This window comes from Camellia sinensis, chromosome 9 (genome assembly GCF_055761805.1).
Source record: "Camellia sinensis isolate YWXY chromosome 9, ASM5576180v1, whole genome shotgun sequence".
Classification (NCBI taxonomy): Eukaryota; Viridiplantae; Streptophyta; class Magnoliopsida; order Ericales; family Theaceae; genus Camellia; species Camellia sinensis.
Window position 1 is genome coordinate 6,688,862 of NC_138969.1, and position 24,154 is coordinate 6,713,015.

Genomic DNA, 24,154 nt, shown 5'->3' on the forward strand with positions numbered 1-24,154 from the left:
TTTCAAGGATCATAGTGATAAAAGGACTAATTATAGAGAGACAAATATAATTTACTCTATAAATATATTTTTTTAAATTAGATATTCAAATCAGTTTGCGCACACTTTGATTAATCCCAATACTCTAAAATCAACAACGAAGCAAACCTTCATAACCTCAATTATGCATTAATTTTTTATACAAATTTTAGGAAAAATAACAAATCAGTGTAGGGGTTGAAAAAAAATTCAAAGTAATAGTGTAAAGTACATAAATTTTAGTTATTAAAATAATGAACTTTTTCATGTGTAAATAATTATTTTTGAAAAATACACATGATTTGTAATTTTTCTTAAATTTCAAGTTTGCAATGGATCTGACATGGTATATCATATAGAAGCCAATTTCTGCTTTCAACGAGCAAATCAGGCACTATCAATAATCATTTCCTTTGAGGTGCTGCCTTACCACATAAATAAATAAAACGGGAAGAACTGAAATATAAATGAAACCAAAAAAAAAAATCAATACACACTATCACACGCTTGAACATGGAAATTACTATTATTTGTTACCAAATTCGACATGGAAATTACTGCAGTAATCATGTATAGTCGAAACCAGTGCCTGTTTTGGCAACGAAAACAGATTTGTCTCGGAACTGTAAAAATTTGCTATGATTAGAACAATATCTGCTCTTGATAAATATCCAATGCCTGGATGACCTTCTCAACAAACAATTTTCTGTGTAATCTATACCTGCAAATGCAAACTCTATTAATATATCAGATCTCAAATTTCACTGCATCAAGAGGCTACGTATGGAATGGTAAGCCGATGAGAGGATTGTAGTTTAGCAGAAAAAGACACGAGTACTCACTTGATTGCAGCTTCAAGCGTTCTTCTAGCTTCTGGCATAGAGTCTGTGCAACAAGAAAAAACAAAAACAAACATATTAAATACGAGAAATTTCTCAATATAGGTCTATTTAGACCCACCTAAATTATTCAGGTTGTGCTTAGGGCATTGTTGTTTAAATGAAGTTGTTCAAAATCACTTGAAGGAAGAAAGTGAAATGTTAACGAACACCTAACCCTATTCAAACTCTTATGAATGTTGATGACTTGATGGTCAAGAACAAAATGCCAAAAACATGCAATCCCGTCTTGCTCGTGGAGCAAGCACCCATACATAGAGCAAAGAAAGAATGTCAATGACAGAAATAATGCAAAAGGAGAGACTTGGAACTCAAAAATCTCTTCTAACTAGAGCTTAATACCATGTTAAATCCAACATGGATGTGTATCCGAAGGATGTCGAGAAGTGTCAGACACAGACATGCATCTTCTTAAAAGCGTCCACTCTTCTTAGGTTTAAGGCATTGGCCACCATATCTCAGACAATCTATGCATGATAGTGAGAGGATTTAGCCTAGCAAACTTAACCTAGGATTTGTTGGTCTTGCTCAGAAGTTGTGGGGAATTCTGCAAGCATGTGTAAGCATTCTTCCTTTAACTCCTTCACAGCTTTCCTTTCCGCACTTGGGATTGGAGGCATATCCCCGTCTGACCAAGTAGGCAAAGTTCTTGCTGCTGCTATGACTGCTCCATCAACAAAAGTCTCTCCATCACTTGATAACTGACCTGCCATAAGTAATATATGGATTGTATAAGAAAACTAAACCTGGTTACTGACCAGTGTCAGATATAAAGCCGTAGACTAATGTTGTGTTTGGTTGGGAGATTTGGAGAGGGATTTGGAAAGAGAAATGGAAAAGTTAGGTGAAATGTGAATAAAACATGCCTATATTTCACCTAATTTCACATACCTTTTCCCTTTCCCTTTCCAAATCGCTCCTCAAATCCCCCAACCAAACACAACATAAAAGTCCTACTCTGTGAACAGAATATTTATATGACCCATACTATTATGATAATATTCTTCAGGAAGGCCAGATATATTGAAGACAGACAAGAAGGAATCCAGATGAATCTGTGAATTGCCAGAGAACTGGATAACATCCCATGGATTCTGCATTTGTCAAAACAAGATTACAGCAGTGTTAATTAGAGTAAATTCAACTAATAAAAACATCAAACTTAAAGTGCCCAAAAAATTCAAAAAATAAAAAGGTTTCTTCTTGTGGCTCTAGTTGGTGACAAGGAGACATGGTTTCGGATATCTTGTAATATAATTATCATTTAATTAATAAAAATGGCAACTTTATATTTCATCATGTTTATTTTCGATGTTATTTGCTTTTGAGTAAGTATTTTCGACATTATTATTTACATGATAATTCAATAGAATTGAAGTTGCAAAAATATCGTGTTAGAACGTGGCACAAGTTTGTTCATTTTTTTGCTAGCGGCACAAGTATGTATACTGTGTACATCCACATAACCTGATTGGCCTTTGTTCAAATTTCATATAAATAGCTATAAGAAACATAAACTCTTTTCAGTTGACTTTGAAAAGAGACAGCATTTCTATATTAAGTTATTTCACTACCTGGATTATCTGCACAATTTAACAACGTCAACGTAAGACAAAATTGAATAATTTTCTAGCAAAGAGTGGAGCTGAGAGGAAATTACCACGGATGATGAAAATCCATATCTTTGCATGAACATATCATTCTTTTGTGGACTCATGTAATTGACTGTCATCTGTATAGATTCTATGAAACCGTTAGTAGATCGTCTCATGTTGTATACAAACTTTATGAAGATGAGCAGACCAATTCACACAGACAATAACACACGAGGGGGCCTATTATTGACTTGCCAGTGAACATAAAGTGGGACTGCCAAAAGTGGAAAGTAGGACATATAAAATGGGATGGAGTACTTCAGTACCTCCTCTCCTTTTTTAATCCGTTGGCCTGCATTTATCATCACCTCAAGCATTCGGTCCTTGAAGCGCCAATGGAAAAAACAATTTGGCCGAAAAGAATGGTTTAGCATGTCTGTTAAATATGATTAAATTTAATCAGTTAATGACAGTAAGAAAATAGCCAAATGACTTGTATACCAACAAATTTGAGAAAATTGAGATAAATAGTTTACAACAAATCAAGGTGTATAGGGAAGTAGGGGCTTTAAATTCTAACATGCGCCGACAAGATTTTCATGCACTTTCAGGCTTGTAGCTCTGTTGGCACATAAATTTTAAACCAAATTTATGTTTAAATTTCAAATACAGTCAATGACACACATAGAGCCTACAATAAGATTGTTGTAGGCAATCACTTCCCAAAATGATTAATTTGCTCCGTTGAGGTATATAAATAAAACAACGTCGTATCTTAACGACGTTATTCAAGATGCTCAAATGACACGTGGAGCCTACGAAAAAATGACACCTGTAGAGCCTACAGCAAAGACATCACACAGGATGAAACCCCAAAGATCAATTCGGTTAATCAGATATACGATTAATCAGATAGCGCTATTATTCAAAATTTAAATAGCGTTATCATTCAATTTGAAATTCAAATATCATTCAATTTGAAATTCAAAATGAAGATGAAGCGTTCCTATCACCTGATGGCCCTCCATAAATATGAGGACCATCACACAAGACCAGGGGATTGGAAGATCAGAAGTGAAAAAGATCAGAGAGAGAGAGAAAGAAGTTGAGAGTTAAACAAATCGTTACAAGAAAGAAGAAGAGAAGGCTAGAGAATTCAAGAACCTACGCTAATGGCGATGAATAGGTAAAGGGTTCCAAACCCAAACTGTATTTTGTATTCGAGGGTTCAAAACCCATAATAATCGTAATAAAATATTTTCTTTTTTTAAAATTGTCTTTTGTTGTTTATTTTGTTCTTCATTAATCAGAGGTTTCATTTTGCATAAAATGTGTAATTAACGATCTGAAATACAGATCGGAAATAAGAACCTGCTATTCAAATAATCAACACTGTTTAGTCAAAAAGACTAAACAGTGGACATTTGTAACATAAAATTTTGAAATGTGTTGAAACACTTCATGTTTTAAAATTTGTGTCTACAAATTCTGGCACGCCCAGTGGGACTTATTTCTCCTCTCATCTTTTGAAGAACAAATTATTTATAATATATATATACAGTTGATACTTACTGACGTATTCTTTTGTTATAGGAATGCTGAAGCAACTGTTAGGAGACAAGCCTACACTCCAGTGGTTCTGAAATCACCAAGGTTGGAGATAGCACCCATCACCCAAGGGGCTCCGGAGCGAATGCTCTTGGCTGTCCCAAAGGTAGAGTCAACGAAATCCTGGAAAGATGCACTTCTTTCCCCTGCCACCCAAGGGGCTCCGGAGCGAAAGCTCTTGGCTGTCCCGAAGGTAACTGGTGTGACGAAAAAAGTCACACTTCTCCAGAAAGCTGAAAGTTTGAGAAAGATTACTGAAGATTATGTGAAAGCGTCAAAGCAGTACGCAATTGTGAGGGCCACAGCCCGAACGAAGAGCTTTTTAATTCAGGCAAAGGAGGCTAATCAGTTTGCAACTACGACTTTTGTTGCAGTTTCAACGGGGGCAACCAAAAATGTTGTGGCCCAACTACTCAAAAGGGTAGAAGACTCCATTAAAATGGTGGAGTTTGCCCAGAAGAAAGCTTCTGTTGAAAACATGGCCATCATTAGGGCCATTGGGAGGAGGGTAATGACCCAAACTTCTGTTGATGAAAAAAAGGCCCCTGTTGTTGAAAAAACAGTTGATGCCTATAAACCGATAGTTCTGTTCAGAGCACAAAATCGGTCAAACCAAATCTCAGTCAACTCTCAGGAGCCAAAAGAACACCCGTTGGCTCAACAGGGTTCAAATAAGGAACACCCGTTGGTCCGACAGAATAAGGAACACCCGTTGGCCCAACGGGATTTGAATCAACATCAATTGACCCACTCTAAAAATGTACGGACTGTTTTGAAAATTCATGAGGAATTTGCAAAGGCACAAACAGTTCCTTCTATGCCCTTAGGGGCTCAACTTGATATGCCATTCGGTCCAGTTTCGAAAAGACAAAGGCGAAGAAGAAATAAAGCTTTAAAAAAACTGGAACTAAGAACAGTGGCAACAAATGTTATAGGAGCTATTGAAAGGGCTCTCTCGAAAGATGAACCCCAAAAACAAATTGAAAGTCCTATCTTTGTTGGAAAATCCAAGGTGGATGAGGGTAAGCAACCCTTGAGAAATATTTCTACTTTGGTTGAACTATCTATGGAGGGAATAAGAAAAGGGCCTGTGACAAGGTCCATAACCCGTCAGGCTCAAAACAAAGCATCGCAGTCAGATGCTTCAAATATGAGTAATGTTGTGGGGGTTGATAATCCTTTATACGAACAAGATGATTCTATCTCGTTTGTTTCAACAAATATTGGAAACAATGAATTGAAAGATATCAACAAAGTCGCGGTTATGATGACTGAGGTTGAGAAAGAAGGTGAAAGTTCGCAGGTCCAACAGGACCAAAGTCTCAAGGAAAAAGTGGTGGCCCTACAAGAACAACTCGAGAGAAAAGAACGGGAAATGGCTGCTATGTTGGAGCAAATGCAACAGCTGCAGGCCCAAATGACAGGACCAGGAAGTGCACCCAAACAAATGACACAACCTGTTGTAGGGACATCTGTAGGCATACAAAGTACACTAGCCCCAGGGGGCAATGGTCCTTGTTACTCTGATCTGACCAGTGGTGGTATGAATCCAATGCTCATGGCCATGATTGATGATATGGTGAGGAGACAAGTAAAGAAAGTCAAAGAAAAAGATGATGAGAATTTTCGAATAATTACAAAACCTTACCCAGCATGGGTAGATGCGGTTCCATTCCCTTCTGGTTTTTCCCAACCAGATTTCAAAATGTTTGATGGAACAGGAGATCCAAGACAACATGTGGCTCATTTCCTTTCAAGATGCGGGCCAATAGCCCAGAATGAGGCCCTGTGCCTGCAGCTATTTGTCCAATCGCTTGAAAGTTCTGCATTTACTTGGTATGCTAATCTTCCTGAGGGATCAATCCTAAATTGGGATTCCATGGTGAAGGAGTTCCTTAAACAGTTCTGCAACACACAAAGACGAGTTGGAGTACCAGAACTGATTGAGACCAAGCAACGTGACAATGAGTCTGTTACAGATTTCATTGCAAGATGGCGAGCTTTGACATTTGCTTGTCCTCAAAAGTTTACACAATTAGAGTTAATTCGGATGTGCCTTAACAACTTCCGACATGAGCTCTCTACGGCTCTTATGGCTCAAACTTTTGAAGGATTCAATGATCTATGCACTAAAGCTCATGATATGGAGCTGCATTTAGCTAAACGAAGGAGGTCTAGGGCCGTTGAAAGGGTTGAGTCCTCGACTGCAGCTACAATCGAAACCAGAAAGAAGGGTCCCGTTGTAGTAGGGGCTAAAAAGCCCAAGGAATTTAAAAAGGTGACTATGAAAGAGAGGTTGGAGAAAAAATATTCTTTCATGGATGATCTGGTTGAAGACCTATTTGAAGATCTGTTGGAGCAAAAGTTGATTGCTCTCCCTGAGGTGAAAAGACCACATGAGGTAGGAAAGACCAATGATCCAAAGTATTGCCCCTACCATCGTTTGATTAGTCATCCGATAAAAGAGTGCTTTGTTCTGAAAGATAAAATTCAAGAACTTTTGGACTCTAAGATCATTGAGCTCCCTCCTCAAGAGAAAGCATCTGCTAACCCAATCACTATCGATAATGATAATGAAGGTGAATGGGTTGTTTATCGGTCAAAAAGCATGAAGAAAAAACAAAATGCCACAGTGAAAGTTAGAAGTGTGGTTGATTCAACAACACAAGGGCCAAAAGTTTCCAAAAAGAAAAAATCAAAAGTTTCTAGGAAACTAAAAAAAGCCAGAGTAAATAAGAGAAAAGGAAAAAAGAACCCAAAGAAGGAAAAGGGGGAGAAATTGGTCCCTGATGAGCAGTTAGAGCAAGATCCTCTTGTCCCAGTTACATTGGAGGAATTTCTACCTTCAAAATTTCAATCTGTGGAGTTGCAGACATACTTTGATAAAAGAAGGAAGGAAAAGTTTACTTTGGCCCCTTGCCTAACCATCATTGTTTTGAGTGATAGCGAGGAAGATGAGGGTGAAATTGGTTCAAAAGTTAGGGAAGGGGATTGCATTACATCTCCTATCTGTATACCTGACTCACCAGAGTATACACCAACTTCTCCAGAATACACACCGGCCTTTCCAGAATACACACCAGCCTCTCCAGAATATACACCAGCTTCTCCAGAGTATACACCAGAAGCCTTTTCTCCAGAGTATTCGCCAGTACCACCAATGTACTATCAAAGCACTCCAGAATATGTAAGGGGAACAGAACAAAGAGACACCGGGTGTAGGTCCGACTCTGAGCTTGTAAAAAAGGCGAAAAAACGACTACATTTCAAGGATGATGAGGTGAATGGCAGGTGTATGTCGGATGATGAAGTATGGAAGCATTCAAGTAAACAAGCAAAGTCATCTCAAGTTGAGGATCCTAATGAAGATTGGGAACTTAACTTTTCCCCTGATGATTCACCACACACATCCCCAGCTAGGACATACGATGGAGAAAGTGTATCAAGTGACCACTTTGACTTTCCTTGTAATGTCATCACTGTGGACGTAAATTTTGAAGAGCGAGAAATACATATCATTCGCAATCCAGGTGATGATGAGAAAGCAAAAATTGAAGCTAGAAGGGAAACAGAACATCAGGCAAAAGTAACAGTCTCTTTGAAAGATGAGGGTTTTGAAGCCCATCAAAATTTGAGTATTGAAAGAAATCAAATTTCTGGACACCCTTTCCCTAATTGGGTCGAATGGGTTCAGTTCCCACGAGGATATGCAGTACCTCGTTTTCCTTTATATAATGGGACAGGTTGTCCAAGGCGCCATTTGGTTCGTTTCCTTGCACAATGTGGAAATACAGTAAAAAGCCAGGCGTTACTTCTACGGCAGTTCGTTCTTTCTTTGGAAGGATGGGCAGCGGATTGGTACTTCAGCCTGCCACCTAATTCAATCCCAAATTGGGACACCATGGCTGATCGATTTTATAGGACATTTTATAAACCATGGCCAATAGAAATTGAGATGTCAGAACATTTGGATGACGAAGGTACATCTTCTCAAACATATGATTTCATAGAAGGGACAATTGAGGAGAAGATTGAAACTGCCCTTGACCTTCGAGAGATGGGCACTTATCGCCCAAGGGATTTGTTCCCTTTATGGGTAGAGCAAACACCATTTCCTGAAGGATACGAACTTCCAAATTTTGTCCTATATGAGGGTTATGGAGATCCTCAAAAACATATTAGGCGTTTTTTGAAACAGTGTGGGGAAACAGCTCAAAATGAAGCACTTTGCCTAAAACAATTCCCCCTTTCCTTAGAGGGGATCGCCTTTGACTGGTATTGCTCCCTCGATGGAGTCGTGGTGCCTAGTTGGGAGGCCATGAAGAATGGTTTTGAAGATTCTCAATGCTTTTATAGGCGTGACTCCCGGTATCTAAGAAATGGGAGAAGAATGCAGCTTCAGGAAGATGGAGAAGTGACTGATGATGATGATCACCCTGCAGCTGGACCAGTTAACATGGTCCAAATAAGTGAGGGAACAAAAGAAGTTGAGGTCAACGGAAAGGCGGTTGCTGAAGTATGCCAGACTTACTTGACCTACCGGAGGAAATTACGAAATCCTCAAGACCCTCAAACGTCAGAAGTTTCACAGGTCTTGCTGGAGGAGGAGCAAGTGAAATATGATGTGCTAGCTCATCTAAAGAAAATTCCAGCATTGTTGAGTGTATATGATGCACTGAAAATGTCTCCAGAGCTTCGAAAGTCTCTAATATATGCCCTGTCCAAGCCAGAGGATTTCCACAAAGAAATCGAGAGTAGAAATCAAGAGAAGGCAACTACATGCATGGCTATGGTAACCTTTGGTGACAAAGACATGTGTGCTGAAATGACAGACCATAATCGGCCTTTGTTTATCACTGGACTTATCCATGATGTGAAAATTTCTCGAATTCTCGTTGATGGAGGATCTGCGGTGAACCTTCTGCCTCGGAGGGCCTTAAATTTGTTAGGGGTTTGTTAGAATTTCCCATCTTTATCTTCACCTACTCCACTACACACTCCACTTCACCTACCTCCACTTCACCACACACTCCACTTCACCTAACCCACTATCACCTCCACTACACCTACTACCACATTTTCTTCTATATATAGATTGTATAGGAATTGTAATTCAATCAATCTTGTAACTAATCAATCAATAATACAATTCTCTTTATACATTGAATTTCAACATGGTATCAAAGCAGGTTTAGAACCTAATATTTTTGCTTCCCCGGCGGGCGGCAACCTCACCTTAGCTGCCCGCCGGACCTCAACCTAGTCCGCTAAGATTTTTTTTTTTTTTTTTTACCCATACCTTCACTAAGTTGTAATGGCTCTCGAAGCTCTCAACTCACCCACCGCAGCAACCTCTTCGTTTTCACAGCCCTAGTGATGGTTCTTGGTTCTTCTTCTCAGCTGCTGCTGTATGTGTGAGGCACGAGGCTCCAGATTGGGCCGTCCTATTCCGAACAGGACACTGGATACTGGATGAAACGGCGTCGTACAGGATCCACAGTGTGCGTTTGCCGTATGATATGATCTCATCGTCTTTCTTCTCCAAAGACCACTCGCCTGCGTCTCCACAGAGAAAAACCCTTGGCAGGCTTTCCATTCTGAACATCCCAATCGAAGAAAGAAAAACAGATCAGAGTCTTGGATCTGAATTTCCTTAAAAAAGGTCAGAGTTTAGACTTGTCATATTTCTATCTTTGAAATTTAGGGTTTCTGTTTTACAACTCTTGGGTTTGCTCTTTCTGAACACCTTAACACCGTTTGGTTTCCCAGAAAATCCACGAGGATTATAAAAGCGGAACAAAGTTTTCGATCTCACGTTCACTGTGTTATTCCTCATTTCCCACAGATACACTTTGTTCTTTGGATATTCATATTTGTACTAGTGGCATACATAATATAAAAATAAAAAGTGTGTGTTGTCTGTGAGTTGTTCTCCTCCCTCAAAAAGAGTGTTGTCTGTGCTAGTGTTCAGAGCCTTATTGCTAAAATTCTATCCCACCGTCTAAACCAATACTAAATTCCATACCACTTGTGTCCACCGCCCAAACAATTGTTTTTTTATTATAAAGCTTCTGGCTGTTATCATTGTTCCAACTTTTATTATTTTATATATATATATATATATATCTTTTTATTCTATTATATAAAAAAAAAAAAAAAAGGCCACCCACGTGGGCTTATCCTCTTTCAACTCTATTATTTTTATTTTCTCTAAACTTTTTTTTTTTTTTTTTTTCATCTTTTTCAAATGCCCATTTTTATTTTATTCTATACTCAACATTCCCATCATTCCTTTCCCCACTCCAATATATTATACTAGCCTTAAGTAATTCCACTGATTTCCCCCACTTCATTTTCTTTATTATTATTATTATTATTATTATTATTATTATTATTGTTATTATTATTATTTTCTTTAAAAAAAAAAAAAAAAAAAAAAAAACAACACATTCATTCCAGTTTAATTTTTCTGCTCCGTCTTGTCCCTTCACGCCATTCGGATTTGCACAATACACTCATTTTATTCATATCGGGATCAACCCCGATCCACATTTTACACAAAAAAAAAAAAAAAAAAAACAAAAAAAAAAACACCAACAACAACAACAACAAACATACACACATGCCTTCCGACCTACTCTGCCACCCACCGACCTACTCTGCCGCTGGTTTCTTCTTTTTGCCTCCGTCCTGGGCGGTCCTTGACGGTGCTGCCTCCGTGTTTTCCATGCCGCCGAGCACGTTCACTCCCCCATACTCCTCCACTGCAGCATATGGAGGACCTCCAAATCGGAACATCACGGTGGCCTTCCGCTTCAGCTCCTTGTTTTCTGCCCTTAGCACGCTTATCTCTGCTCGCGCATCCTTATACATGCGTTGGAGCAGAGCCAGCTGGGAATTTAAATGCTGCACCTCATTTGTCCTACTCTGCAGCCGGTTCGACAAATTTGTGACCGCCGTCATGCTTTCCACACATGCCTTCAAAGTATACTGATTGGCCTCCACATCCGACTGCACCGCCATTTTTTGCTCCACCGACCGCATCGGAAAGTTCAACGGAGCAAACATAGAGGTGTTTGGTTGCGGTTCACTGGTCTCCGCACCAGTTCTCTCTCTTGTTGACTCGTTCAGTTCGGGAAAGAGAGTAAGCAGACCACGGGAAGAAGAGGAAGAAGAGGCCATTGTCTGGGCAACTGAGTGTTACAGACTCTCTCTCTCAGCACAACGAAGAGTTTTTCAGACTCTCTCTCTCAGCACAACGAAGTTTTTTTCAGAGGTTTTTCGCAGTTTTTCTCTGCCTCTGCCTCAGCCTCAGCCTCCGTCTTATAGCCGAGGCAGCCACGCGCATCGCGCGCCTCTTGCCACCGACCCGACAAACTGGCACGCCTTTTCATGGCACATCTTTTGATAAAGTGAGCACGCCTTTTGATGGCACGCTTTTTGAAAATTTGGGCGCACCTTTTGAGGATGCGATTTTTTAAGGGGTCCGACAAGACTCTGTAAACTGTCCCGACATTTGATTCCGGTTAGCTCCTTTATGGGTCCGACAAGACTTTGTAAACTGTCCCGACATTTGATTCCGGTTAGCTCCTTTATGGGTCCGACAAGACTCTGTAAACTGTCCCGACATTGATTCCGGTTAGCTCCTTTATGGGTCCGACAAGACTCTGTAAAATGTCCCGACATTAATTCCGGTTAGCTCCTTTATGGGTCCGACAAGACTCTGTAAACTGTCCCGCCATAGATTCCGGTTAGTTTCTACAAGGGTCCGACAAGACTCTGTAAACTGTCCCGACATTGATTCCGGTTAGTTTCTACAAGGGTCCAGCAAGACTCCGTAAACTGTCTTCTACAACGGTCCGACATGACCCCATAAACTGTCTTCTACAAACGGTCCGACATGACCCCATAAACTGTTTTTCTACAACGGTCCGACATGACCCCATAAACTGTCTTCTACAGCGGTCTGCCACCGCCATCCAGTGTCCTCTACACCATTATGACATCACCATACCGTGTCCTCTACAACGTTATGACACCCCCATACAGTGTCCTCTACAACGTTATGACACCACCATTCAGTGTCTTCACCAACGGTCTGACACGACCATACAGTGTCTCCTATCCTTTTTTATTTTTATGTATTTTCTTGTTTTGTTACTCTCTCCAAACTCAAGTTGGTTAGTTTCTCTCCTCCTTGAGTTTGCGGGGGCTGTTAGAATTTCCCATCTTTATCTTCACCTACTCCACTACACACTCCACTTCACCTACCTCCACTTCACCACACACTCCACTTCACCTAACCCACTATCACCTCCACTACACCTACTACCACATTTTCTTCTATATATAGATTGTATAGGAATTGTAATTCAATCAATCTTGTAACTAATCAATCAATAATACAATTCTCTTTATACATTGAATTTCAACAGGGTTCGAATTTCACGACTTCGCCCAAGTCGTTTGGTCATTCAAGGATTTAATCAGAATGAGCAACGCCCAATGGGGAAGATTGAATTGCGAACCAAGTTTGGAGATATTGAAGAAAGTACTGAGTTCTTGGTCATTGATGTAGACACCTCCTACAATGCTTTGCTTGGGAGACCATGGATGCATAATCATCATGCAGTGCCATCAACTTATCACCAATGTATCAAGTACCCGTTGCTTTCACCCAAAAAAGAGGGAATAATTGTGGCTGACAATGATCCATTTGGTGAAGTAGAGGCCTATTATGCTGATGCTCGCTTCTATACAAAGACTTCACAAAGAAAGGGAAAAGATGTGAAGAAGTCTGAAGATACTCCGAATGTCAAAGACGTTCTAGAGTCTACTCCAGTTTCAACAAAAAGAACTTTTCGATATGTGCCGAAGTCCGAAAGGAAACTGGGGGCAAAGGCTCTAGCCCCAATAAATCCAATTTTGGATCTCAAGGGTGAGTTCACGTTGCCATTAAGGAGGACAGAATGCACCTATGTGGAAAAATATAATAAGATTGTGGTCCCTTCTAAAGGAAAAGGGTCGAAACCCATCATATTCCACTCACTTGGAGATGTTGAACAGAAAGTGAAAGTTGAACAAGTGCCAGAAGAAAACATCTCGAGTTTTGAGAAGCCTAATTTCAGTGCAGAAATTACACAGATGTTGGTGAAAGTTGGTTTAGATCCTGAAAAAATACCCGAAACAATGACACCCTTTGACTTTGCATTAACGCCTTCGCAGAGGCAAGCTATACAGCAAGGCGGTATTATCACCGCTAGGACAGAAGGGTTAGGCTATCGGGGTGATGAGGAAAAATTTCCAGTAAACATGACTATCACTCGAGATGTGTCGGAAGATGTTGACCAAGATGAAGCTCAACCTGCACCAATAGAATTTGAAGCAGGAGGCCAAGCTACCGTGGATGACCTTTGTGAAATAAATCTGGGTGATGAAGGAGAAAACAAACCAACCTTCATTAGTGCAAATTTAAAGGAAGAAGAAGCTCGGCAATATATTTCCTTTTTAAGGGAGTATCGTGATATATTTGCATGGAACTATAGTGAGATGCCTGGTCTTAATCCAGAGATTGCAGTCCATAAGCTTGCAATTCACCCTGAGAAACAGCCAATTAAACAGCCTCAGAGGCGAACTCGACCAGAGCTTACAGCCCAAATTGAAGCCGAAGTCGACAAGCTTATTAATGCAGGATTCATTAGGGAAGTCCAATATCCAACCTGGCTAGCAAACATAGTGCCAGTCAAGAAAAAGAATGGTCAAATAAGGGTCTGCATTGATTTCCGTGATCTCAATGAGGCTTGTCCTAAAGATGACTTTCCCTTGCCCATCACTGAGCTTCTTGTAGATGCAACTACTGGGTATGAAACCTTGTCTTTTATGGATGGATATTCAGGATACAATCAAATCCGAATGGCACCTGAAGATGAAGAAATGACTGCATTCAGGACTCCGAAAGGAGTCTTTTGCTATAAGGTAATGCCTTTTGGCCTGAAAAATGCTGGGGCCACGTATCAAAGGGCGATGACTATAATTTTTGGTGATATGCTCCATGACACCATCGAATGCTATGTTGATGATCTCGTCGTCAAGACAAAGGAAAAGGAAAACCATGTGGAAGATTTGAGAAAAATCTTCGAACGTTTGAGGAGGTACAAACTCAAGATGAACCCACTAAAATGTGCATTTGGAGTTTCATCAGGAAAATTTCTTGGGTTTGTGGTTCGAAACAAAGGGATTGAAATTGACCCTACCAAGATTAAAGCTATTGCCGAAATGCCTCCTCCACGAAACTTAAGGGAATTGAAGGGGCTACAAGGGAGATTGGCCTATATCAGAAGATTTATTTCTAACTTGGCTGGTCGATGTTTGCCATTCTCAAGATTGATGAAAAAAGGTGTTCCATTTGAATGGGATCAGCAGTGCCAAAATGCTTTTAATAGTATTAAGGAGTATCTTTTGAAGCCTCCAGTACTCATGAGCCCAATAAAAGGGAAACCACTTTTGTTGTATATAACAGCCTTGGATGGTTCGTTAGGGGCACTGTTGGCACAACATAATGAGCATGGGAAAGAAAATGCCTTGTATTACTTGAGTCGTACTTTGGTTGGGGCAGAAGTCAATTACTCCCCTATCGAAAAGACATGTCTTGCCTTGGTGTTCGCCTTGCAAAAACTAAAGCACTATGTCTTGGAACACGAAGTTAAGTTGATATCAAGAGCAGACCCCTTGAAATATATACTTTCACGGCCCATACTTTCAGGGAAAATTGCAAAGTGGGCTGTAATTCTCCAACAATTCGCAATTGAATATGTTCCCCAAAGAGCTGTAAAGGGGCAGGCTCTAGCAGATTTTTTGGCAGCACATCCTATACCTGATAACTCACCTCTAGTAACTGATTTACCAGATGAAGAGGTTATGCAAGTAGAAATTCAGAAAGGATGGGAGATGTATTTTGATGGAGCTTCAAGGAGTCCAGATGGCAAGAAGCAAGAAAATCCTAAAAACAATAAAGCTGGAATTGGAATTGTGTTTGTGACTCCAGACAATGCTATAATCACCCATTCTTTCGCCTTAAGTGAAGGATGCTCCAATAATGAAGCAGAATATGAAGCTGTAATTGCTGGATTAGAATTGGCATTACAAATTCCTATTGAAGAACTCTCAATTTATGGAGATTCGGAACTGGTGGTAAAGCAACTCCGTGGAGAATACATTGTTAAGAAAACAAGTCTCATCCCATATCATGAAAGGGCTGATCAATTGCTTTCGCAATTCAGGAAAACACACATTTTCCATGTGAAGAGAAGAACAAATGCTCGAGCTGATTCACTTGCAAGTTTGGCTGCATCACTCACCCTACCAGATAGCAAAACAATTACTATCACGGTAGGTGAAAGAAGGGTGTTACAACCTTTAAAGGAGGTTTCTGACTTGGTTCCAATCTTGGTCGTCACCACGAAAGGAGAAAACGAGGAGGATTGGCGAGAACCATTCGTGACTTACCTCCAACATGGTAGGCTACCTGAAGATAAAGTAAAAAGAATTGAAGTGAGACGCAGGGCTACCAAATTTGTCCTGTGGAAAGATGGAACGTTATACAAAAGGTCTTTGGATGGAATGTTCATGCGGTGTATAGCCAAGGAGCGTATTCAAGAGGTAATGGCAGAAATACATGCAGGTGTATGTGGGGCACACCAAAGTGGTCCTAAATTACATATGCAGCTAAAACGGTTGGGATACTATTGGCCGACTATGATTGCAGATTGCATAAATTATGCTCGAAGATGCCAAGTCTGCCAATTCCATGGGAACTTTCTCCACCAACCCCCAGAGCCTTTACATTTAACAACTTGTTCTTGGCCATTTGCAGCATGGGGTATGGACATTATTGGTCCTTTTGTACCTCCATCTTCAGCAGGATATCGATACATCCTAGCTGCAACTGACTATTTTTCAAAATGGGCAGAGGCTGTGGCTTTAAAGGATATAAAAAGCACAGTTGTCTCCGAGTTCATCCGAACCCATATCATTTACAGGTTTGGGATTCCAGAAAGTATCATCATGGATAATGGACAGCCATTCAGGAGTGATGCTTTGAACAAGTTATTTGCCAAGTACAAAATCAAAAACAACCATTCATCAAGATATCATGCACCTGCCAATGGTTTGGCAGAAGCTTTCAACAAGACATTGTGCAAAATTCTTAAGAAGATGGTGGATAAGAACAAAAAAGCTTGGCACGAAAAGTTACAAGAAGCTTTGTGGGCTTATCGAACTTCGCACAGAACTCCTACTCAAGCAACCCCTTATTCGTTGGTTTTTGGAGGAGAAGCAGTGTTACCACTTGAGGTTCAAATACCATCATTACGAGTGGCAATACAAGAGTCCTTAACAGAAGATGAAAGTGCAAGAGTGAGGTTGGCTGAGCTGGAGACCCTGGATGAAAGAAGGTTGTATGCTCAACAGAACTTGAAAATCTACCAACAAAGGATGGCAAATGCATTCAATAAAAGAGTGAGGCTTCGTTCCTTTAAAAAGGGAGACTTGGTACTAATGGTTAGAACACCCATAGTAGTCTCACGAAGAACCAAAGGAAAGCTTGAGCCCAAATGGGAAGGACCTTATGTGATTGAGAAGGTTTATTCTAATGGGGCCTATTTGTTGATAACGATGGATGGTGACAGAATCATTCCCCCAACCAATGCAAGGTTCTTGAAGAGATATTACCCTTAAGAAAGCCTGCTAGGTTGAAAGCCCGAAAGGGCGGCCTAGGCAAAAGTTAGGGCAAAAAAAAAAAAAAAAAAAAAAAAAAAAAAAAAAAAAGGAAAGCATACTTGATATGGCCTTATAAGAAGAACAATTTCTGCTAGAAGGTAAAAAAAAAGAGAGCAGATTAAATTGTGAAAAAAAAAGGCAGCAGGTTATACACAAGGTTCATAAGTTATAAAAAGATTCATGGAGAAGAAAATTTCTGCTGGAAGGTAAAAAAAAAAGAGAGCAAAAAAAAAGAGAGCAAATTAAACTGTGACAAAAAAAAAGGGGTCTTTGGGCTAGAAAAAAAATCTGCTTGAAAGGCAGCAGGTTATACACAAGGTTCATATGGGTTATAAAAAGGTTCATGGAAATTTTCATGGGTTATAAAAAGGTTCATGGAGAAGAAAATTTCTGCTAGAAGGTAAAAAAAAAGAGACCAGATTAAATTGTGACAAAAAAAAAAAGGGTCTTTGGGCTACGAAAAAAAATCTGCTTGAAAGGCAGCAGGTTATACACAAGGTTCATATGGGTTATAAAAAGGTTCATGGAAATTTTCATGGGTTATAAAAAGGTTCATGGAGAGGAGAATTTCTGTTGGAAGGTAAATAAAAGAGAGCAGATTAAACTGTTACAAAAAAAAAAGGGTCTTTGGGCTAGTAAAAAAATCTGCTTGAAAGGCAGCGGGGTTTTTTGTACAAGTAAAAATAAAAAAAATAATAAAAAGAAAAGAGGCTACAACTTTTGTTATGAAAGAAGGCAGTAGGTTATTCATCCTTTCAAGAAGGGTCTTTGTTGGGACTACTTGGGCTTAGGGTCTAGTAAAACGTGAAGAATGGTTTTAAAGAATCGTTAATTAGCGTTGGGAGGCCATAAATTTGTAATCAAAGCAGTCCAGAATTATTTCTGGTCCACAAATTGTCCCTTAAAATTTTGCTGGAGCAGAGGAAAAATTTTGTCATAAATTTTGCTGGAGGCCATAAACCCCTTTATAATTAACGGACACAATCACTGCCAAGGACTCAAGCCGTTGGGGTGACGGACACAATCACTGCCAAGGTTTCAAGCCATTGGGGTGACGGACACAATCACTGCCAAGGTTTCAAGCCGTTGGGGTGACGGACACAATCACTGCCAAAGACTCAAGCCGTTGGGGTGACGGACACAATCACTGCCAAGGTTTCAAACCGTTGGGGTGACGGACACAATCACTGCCAAGGTTTCAAGCCGTTGGGGTGATGGACACAATCACTGCCAAGGTTTCAAGCCCTTGGGGTGATGGACACAATCACTGCCAAGGTTTCAAGCCATTGGGGTGACGGACACAATCACTGCCATGGACTCAAGCCGTTGGGGTGACGGACACAATCACTGCCATGGACTCAAGCCGTTGGGGTGACGGACACAATCACTGCCAAGGACTCAAGCCATTGGGGTGACGGACACAATCACTGCCAAGGTTTCAAGCCGTTGGGGTGACGGACACAATCACTGCCAAGGACTCAAGCCGTTGGGGTGACGGACACAATCACTGCCAAGGACTCAAACCGTTGGGGTGACGGACACAATCACTGCCAAGGTTTCAAGCCGTTGGGGTGACGGACACAATCACTGCCAAGGTTTCAAGCCGTTGGGGTGATGGACACAATCACTGCCAAGGTTTCAAGCCCTTGGGGTGATGGACACAATCACTGCCAAGGTTTCAAGCCATTGGGGTGACGGACACAATCACTGCCAAGGACTCAAGCCGTTGGGGTGACGGACACAATCACTGCCATGGTTTCAAGCCGTTGGGGTGACGGACACAATCACTGCCAAGGTTTCAAGCCGTTGGGGTGACGGACACAATCACTGCCAAGGACTCAAGCCGTTGGGGTGACGGACACAATCACTGCCAAGGTTTCAAGCCGTTGGGGTGACAGACACAATCACTGCCAAGGACTCAAGCCGTTGGGGTGACGGACACATTCACTGCCAAGGATTCAAGCCGTTGGGGTGACGGACACATTCACTGCCAAGGTTTCAAGCCATTGGGGTGAAGGACACAATCACTGCCAAGGGATTCAAGCCATTGGGGTGAAAGGACACAATCACTGCCAAGGATTCAAGCCACTCATTGCCATTAGGCTAGAAGGGGCAATGATACCTGCAAACAAACTCTGACGCCTTGCGTGTTGCCTGCAAAAGAAATAAAAAGACATGGAAAAAAAAAAATAAAATAAAATAAAATAAAATAAAATAAAAGGTCAAGTCCATAAGAAGGACCCATGCAACAAAAGTAAAAGGGCCTTTAAAAAAAAGCCGTCAACCCAAAAATAAAAATAAAAAAAATAAAATAAAATAAAAAAAGGCTAGGGACCAAAACACAGAAATAATCCCATCCAAGACCTAAAGATCATCCACATAAAAGTGCCAAATTGTCGTGACTCGCACAGTTAAAAAAAATTCACTTGTGCAAGTCACGAGGGGCATTTGTTGGCACATAAATTTTAAACCAAATTTATGTTTAAATTTCAAATACAGTCAATGACACACATAGAGCCTACAATAAGATTGTTGTAGGCAATCACTTCCCAAAATGATTAATTTGCTCCGTTGAGGTATATAAATAAAACAACGTCGTATCTTAACGACGTTATTCAAGATGCTCAAATGACACGTGGAGCCTACGAAAAAATGACACCTGTAGAGCCTACAGCAAAGACATCACACAGGATGAAACCCCAAAGATCAATTCGGTTAATCAGATATACGATTAATCAGATAGCGCTATTATTCAAAATTTAAATAGCGTTATCATTCAATTTGAAATTCAAATATCATTCAATTTGAAATTCAAAATGAAGATGAAGCGTTCCTATCACCTGATGGCCCTCCATAAATATGAGGACCATCACACAAGACCAGGGGATTGGAAGATCAGAAGTGAAAAAGATCAGAGAGAGAGAGAAAGAAGTTGAGAGTTAAACAAATCGTTACAAGAAAGAAGAAGAGAAGGCTAGAGAATTCAAGAACCTACGCTAATGGCGATGAATAGGTAAAGGGTTCCAAACCCAAACTGTATTTTGTATTCGAGGGTTCAAAACCCATAATAATCGTAATAAAATATTTTCTTTTTTTAAAATTGTCTTTTGTTGTTTATTTTGTTCTTCATTAATCAGAGGTTTCATTTTGCATAAAATGTGTAATTAACGATCTGAAATACAGATCGGAAATAAGAACCTGCTATTCAAATAATCAACACTGTTTAGTCAAAAAGACTAAACAGTGGACATTTGTAACATAAAATTTTGAAATGTGTTGAAACACTTCATGTTTTAAAATTTGTGTCTACAAGCTCACTACAGTCATTTTACCAGTTGCTTGACAAGTGTACAAATTTCATTTATTAATGTTGGTGAAAATTGAAGAACTACTAAACCTTAATTTTTTACAATTGCATTGGAAAGTCAAAAATAACTGGGTCGACTAAATGACATCCTGATAAAATTCCATGCTACCAAAATTTGGTGGTAAAGAATGCCACAACTCAACTCTACTCAATGAACCATTGTCCCAATTACTTGAGGTCAGCTAGATGGATCCATTATCTCCAATTGAACACTTACTCCTGATGCACTCTTTCCTTCCTTAATCATTCTACTTAAACTAAAACTAAATTTTCACCTTTTAAAGAAATTGGGTGTAAACTCAAATTCAATTGTATTAGAAATATGGCACAACACAAGAGACAGATTTAATCTTGATAAGCTATCCAGGGCCTGACTATGAGGGGGGAAAATATACATCCAATAGCAAAATGTTAGACAATAAGACAACAAAAAAATGGTGGAAAAAGCTCACCGGCATAAGGGATTAGCATATTTGAATCTTGAACAAGTGCACCAATCCTTGTTTGCAGGTTAATGCATCGAGATTGTGCCATACTCACTGCCCAAATGAATCTCTCTGGTTCACAAGCAAGGCGCTTTATTTTAAGGGGTATGGCAGAGTGCTGACCAGACAGAGGGTAAGCAACAACATATTACAACAGTAAACCTTTTAACAGAGGGTATAAGGATTGCTCGAGACTTAAATAGGATAAACAGATTGCGCATACCCAATTCTTTTCCCAAAATTCTAAAGCTCTCCGTTGCTGTTCTCTCATAGTTGAAACAAGATTCTGGTCCTGCAGCTCCAAAAGGTCCTCCTGCAAGGTAATAAACAACAATAGAGAAAAAAAGGCATGCTTAGTTAGGCAGTAAACCAAGGATCTTGGAACACAGGAAATAATTTGATTTGTGGACAGGATTACCAAGAAATCCCGTCAAATAGCATGAAGTAAGTGATGCCTAGGCACTCAATTTATGCATTGCGGACCTTTTATTTGGATGTGAAATATTTTTACCTTATTACGATTGAACAAGCCAAAAGTTCAGTTTTGATAGGCTATGAATTCACTTAACCAATAGATGAGAGTGATCAAGGGAACTCCAAATGGTGATATATTGATGCCTTTCAAAAGCCTTGAAGCACAGGGTTCAGCTCAACACTTCAGTTTTTTCTCCACTCAGAAATCAGTAAAAATAAGGAGAGGCAAAACTAAAGCATGTGGGAGAATGATGATGCAAAAACAATGTGAAAATTTGGTAGCATATGCAATCCGAAGAAACAAATTAACTTGACATAATTTGCAGGCTCTATGTTCACCTCTATACCTACTGGAGAAATTATTATGTATCAGAGCATCTAAAAGTTTCGACAACAATAAAATTGAAAAAGTAAATTATTAGCTTGTGATATATATATATATAACTATAAGATGTACTTAACAGTTTATAAAATGTAGTTTACAAGGAAGACATCCTCTTTTGCGCTTATGTAATTAAGTTTAACTATTCAAGGCAGCAAGCAGGACTCAAGGGGATGAGCCATAACTGTTATTTATTTGCATCATGAGCTTTAATATGATTCTCAAAGCATTTTTCTGTATCCTGGGATGAGGCAAGTCACAAAACTCAAAACATGAGCTTCAAAGGCATTTGAAAAAATGTTGCTTTATACAATAACGTAATATATGGCACACCCTTATATGAATAATTCACCAGATTCAAAGCCAATTTGATGAAAAAAACTAGAACTCAAAAAATTATGAAGAGCAAAATCAAATTATAAATATTTTACAAGACATTGAAACTTTAGTTTTTTACCCAGACACACCTCTGTGGCTAGAAGCAAGCTAGTGCACTCATCAGCACTAGGCAAAAAGTCACCATATAGCTGCCAAAAGTTACCCTTGACATCAAATGAAAATAAAAGAAGACAAGCTAACCTCAGGTCCCAATCTGTCTGCCACGGCAAAGTACAAATTGTAAGAGACTAGCAAGATAACAAAATCAAATAAAAAACTGAAAAAGGAAAAATAAATAAATAAATAAATAAATAAATAAAAGAAAGAAAAAGAAAAAGAGATACTTATGTAGCATCTTAATAGGTTGTTGTAAAAACTCATGCAAAACAAGTTTGAGACACAGAAAAATACGAAGCTTATTCTACAATTCAACAAAATTTTCACAATCAAAATTCATTAACCATTTCTATTTGAGAATAAGATGATAAAAAAGAAACAGGAACATGATTACCTCTGGATTGGTTGAGTTAATAATGTCAAATATTGGATGCCCAATAGGTATTATATCTGGGAAAAACATCCATGGGAGCTTCTGGCTTATGGTTAACATCAATTCTAACGGAATTTCCATGATCACCTATGCAGTCAATTACAAAAGAGGACATTACAATGGAATCTACTAGGCCAATTACAATTCATATTTAAGCAATTATTACAAAACCCATAATCACTACCATTTGAGTAAAACCCAATACCAACATTGAAAAAAATAAATAACAAATCGAATTGCAATGCTTTTAATTACATGAGCTCAAACAAAAAAGCAACTGACCCTGGCACGACGAGTTGGTTCGACATCCTTGGACGCGTAGACTCCAAAACCATCAGGACCTTCCTTGAATTCAATTCCATAAGCCCTAACACTTCGAACATATCCTATCTTGTAGAAATCAGGGTCTGCTGGCTCCAACTGTTATGCAATTCAACTCTTACACCTTAAGAATAGATAAAGTGCAAAAAATAAAACCAAAAACAAAGGGCATGTGTGGTTGTGTTTTTATTTTATGTTTTCATTTCTCAGAAAACACAGAAAAAATTATGTTTTGGGTAAATTTTCGGAAAATAACCCTCAAAATTTTTTAACAAAAAAATGAAAATGGCATGAAAAGGGTGGGTGTTTTAAACTTTCCATTGTTTTTGTTTCTGAAAAACAGAAACACAACCAAACATGCTCAAAGAACTTCAATTGAAATTCAAAGGGTATTCCTCAAAACACAAAAGAATGCAAATGATGACAAGAGAAGTGTGAAAAATGGATGATAGGATAGTGGGTTTTATTCATGCTCAAAGAACTTCAATTGCAATTCAAAGGGTATTCCTAAAAACACATATAAATGCAAATGATGACAAGAGAAGTGTGGAAAATGGATGATAGGATAATGGGTTTTACTCATGCTCAAAGAACTTCAATTGCAGTTCAAAGGGTATTCCTAAAAACACAAATAAACAAAAATGATGACAAGAGAAGTGAGAAATTGGAGAAATTGGATGATAGGATAGTGGGTTTTATGTATGTACCTCAGAAGCGAGTGAATCTTCGGGCTGTGAAGGGGATTCAAAGATAGGGAATGAAGCAGAAGGAAAGGTCTCAACAGCCGTAGAAGCTCTAATGGGTCGAATTCTTTTGCTGCTCTCTGTGTCACACATGATTGTTTCCCATCCATGTCGGCAAGATTTCAACAACTGCTTGGCATAAGAAGCAAAATTTAGAAGTGAAAATATTACACACACACAGCGAGAGAGAGAGAGAGAGAGAGAGAGAGAGAGAGAGATGGGGGTACCTGGAAATTGGAGAAGAAACAGTGAGTGGGTTGTTGAAGAAGAATCGAGGAAGCCATTGCATATATATATATATATATATGTATATGTGTATTAGAATTCAAATGTGAAGGATTGTTGATTCGTAGTTTTTCTTATGAAATCTGAAGCTGGAAGTTTGAAGAAATAGCAAGGCAAGAGAAATAGTAGCTGAGAGTTGTAGAAGAAAACGTTATCCACTTCACCAGAACACAAATACGCACCCTTTCTCTGGGGTTTAACTTTAAGCCCCCTTACTCACTCACTCTCTCTCTCTCTCTCTCTCCTCTTCTAAGGGAAATACTAATCACCTT

General features: G+C 39.3%; 1 protein-coding gene across 3 annotated transcripts; it reads right to left on the bottom strand.

Annotated features, from left to right (window-relative positions):
* Nucleotides 1-520: 520 nt before the first annotated feature.
* PTAC14 (plastid transcriptionally active 14) lies at nt 521-24,154 on the bottom strand. 3 transcript variants are annotated; one of them, XR_014340924.1, is made up of 13 exons: nt 23,825-24,154; nt 23,562-23,726; nt 22,816-22,953; nt 22,495-22,620; nt 22,073-22,201; nt 20,973-21,062; nt 20,717-20,867; nt 2,839-2,948; nt 2,578-2,649; nt 1,906-2,011; nt 1,260-1,623; nt 861-903; nt 521-739 (listed from the first exon to the last, which is right to left on the bottom strand). XR_014340924.1 is itself a non-coding variant. In XM_028235379.2 (13 exons), exons 1-13 carry the CDS (start codon nt 23,879-23,881, stop codon nt 661-663), a joined length of 1,464 nt encoding a protein of 487 aa, XP_028091180.1. In that variant the 5' UTR covers nt 23,882-24,154; the 3' UTR covers nt 521-660. The 3 variants fall into 3 exon arrangements, 1 of the variants encoding a protein (XP_028091180.1); XM_028235379.2 differs by having other exon boundaries at nt 1,426-1,623; XR_003639347.2 differs by lacking the exons at nt 521-739; nt 861-903 and having other exon boundaries at nt 1,463-1,623; nt 1,809-2,011.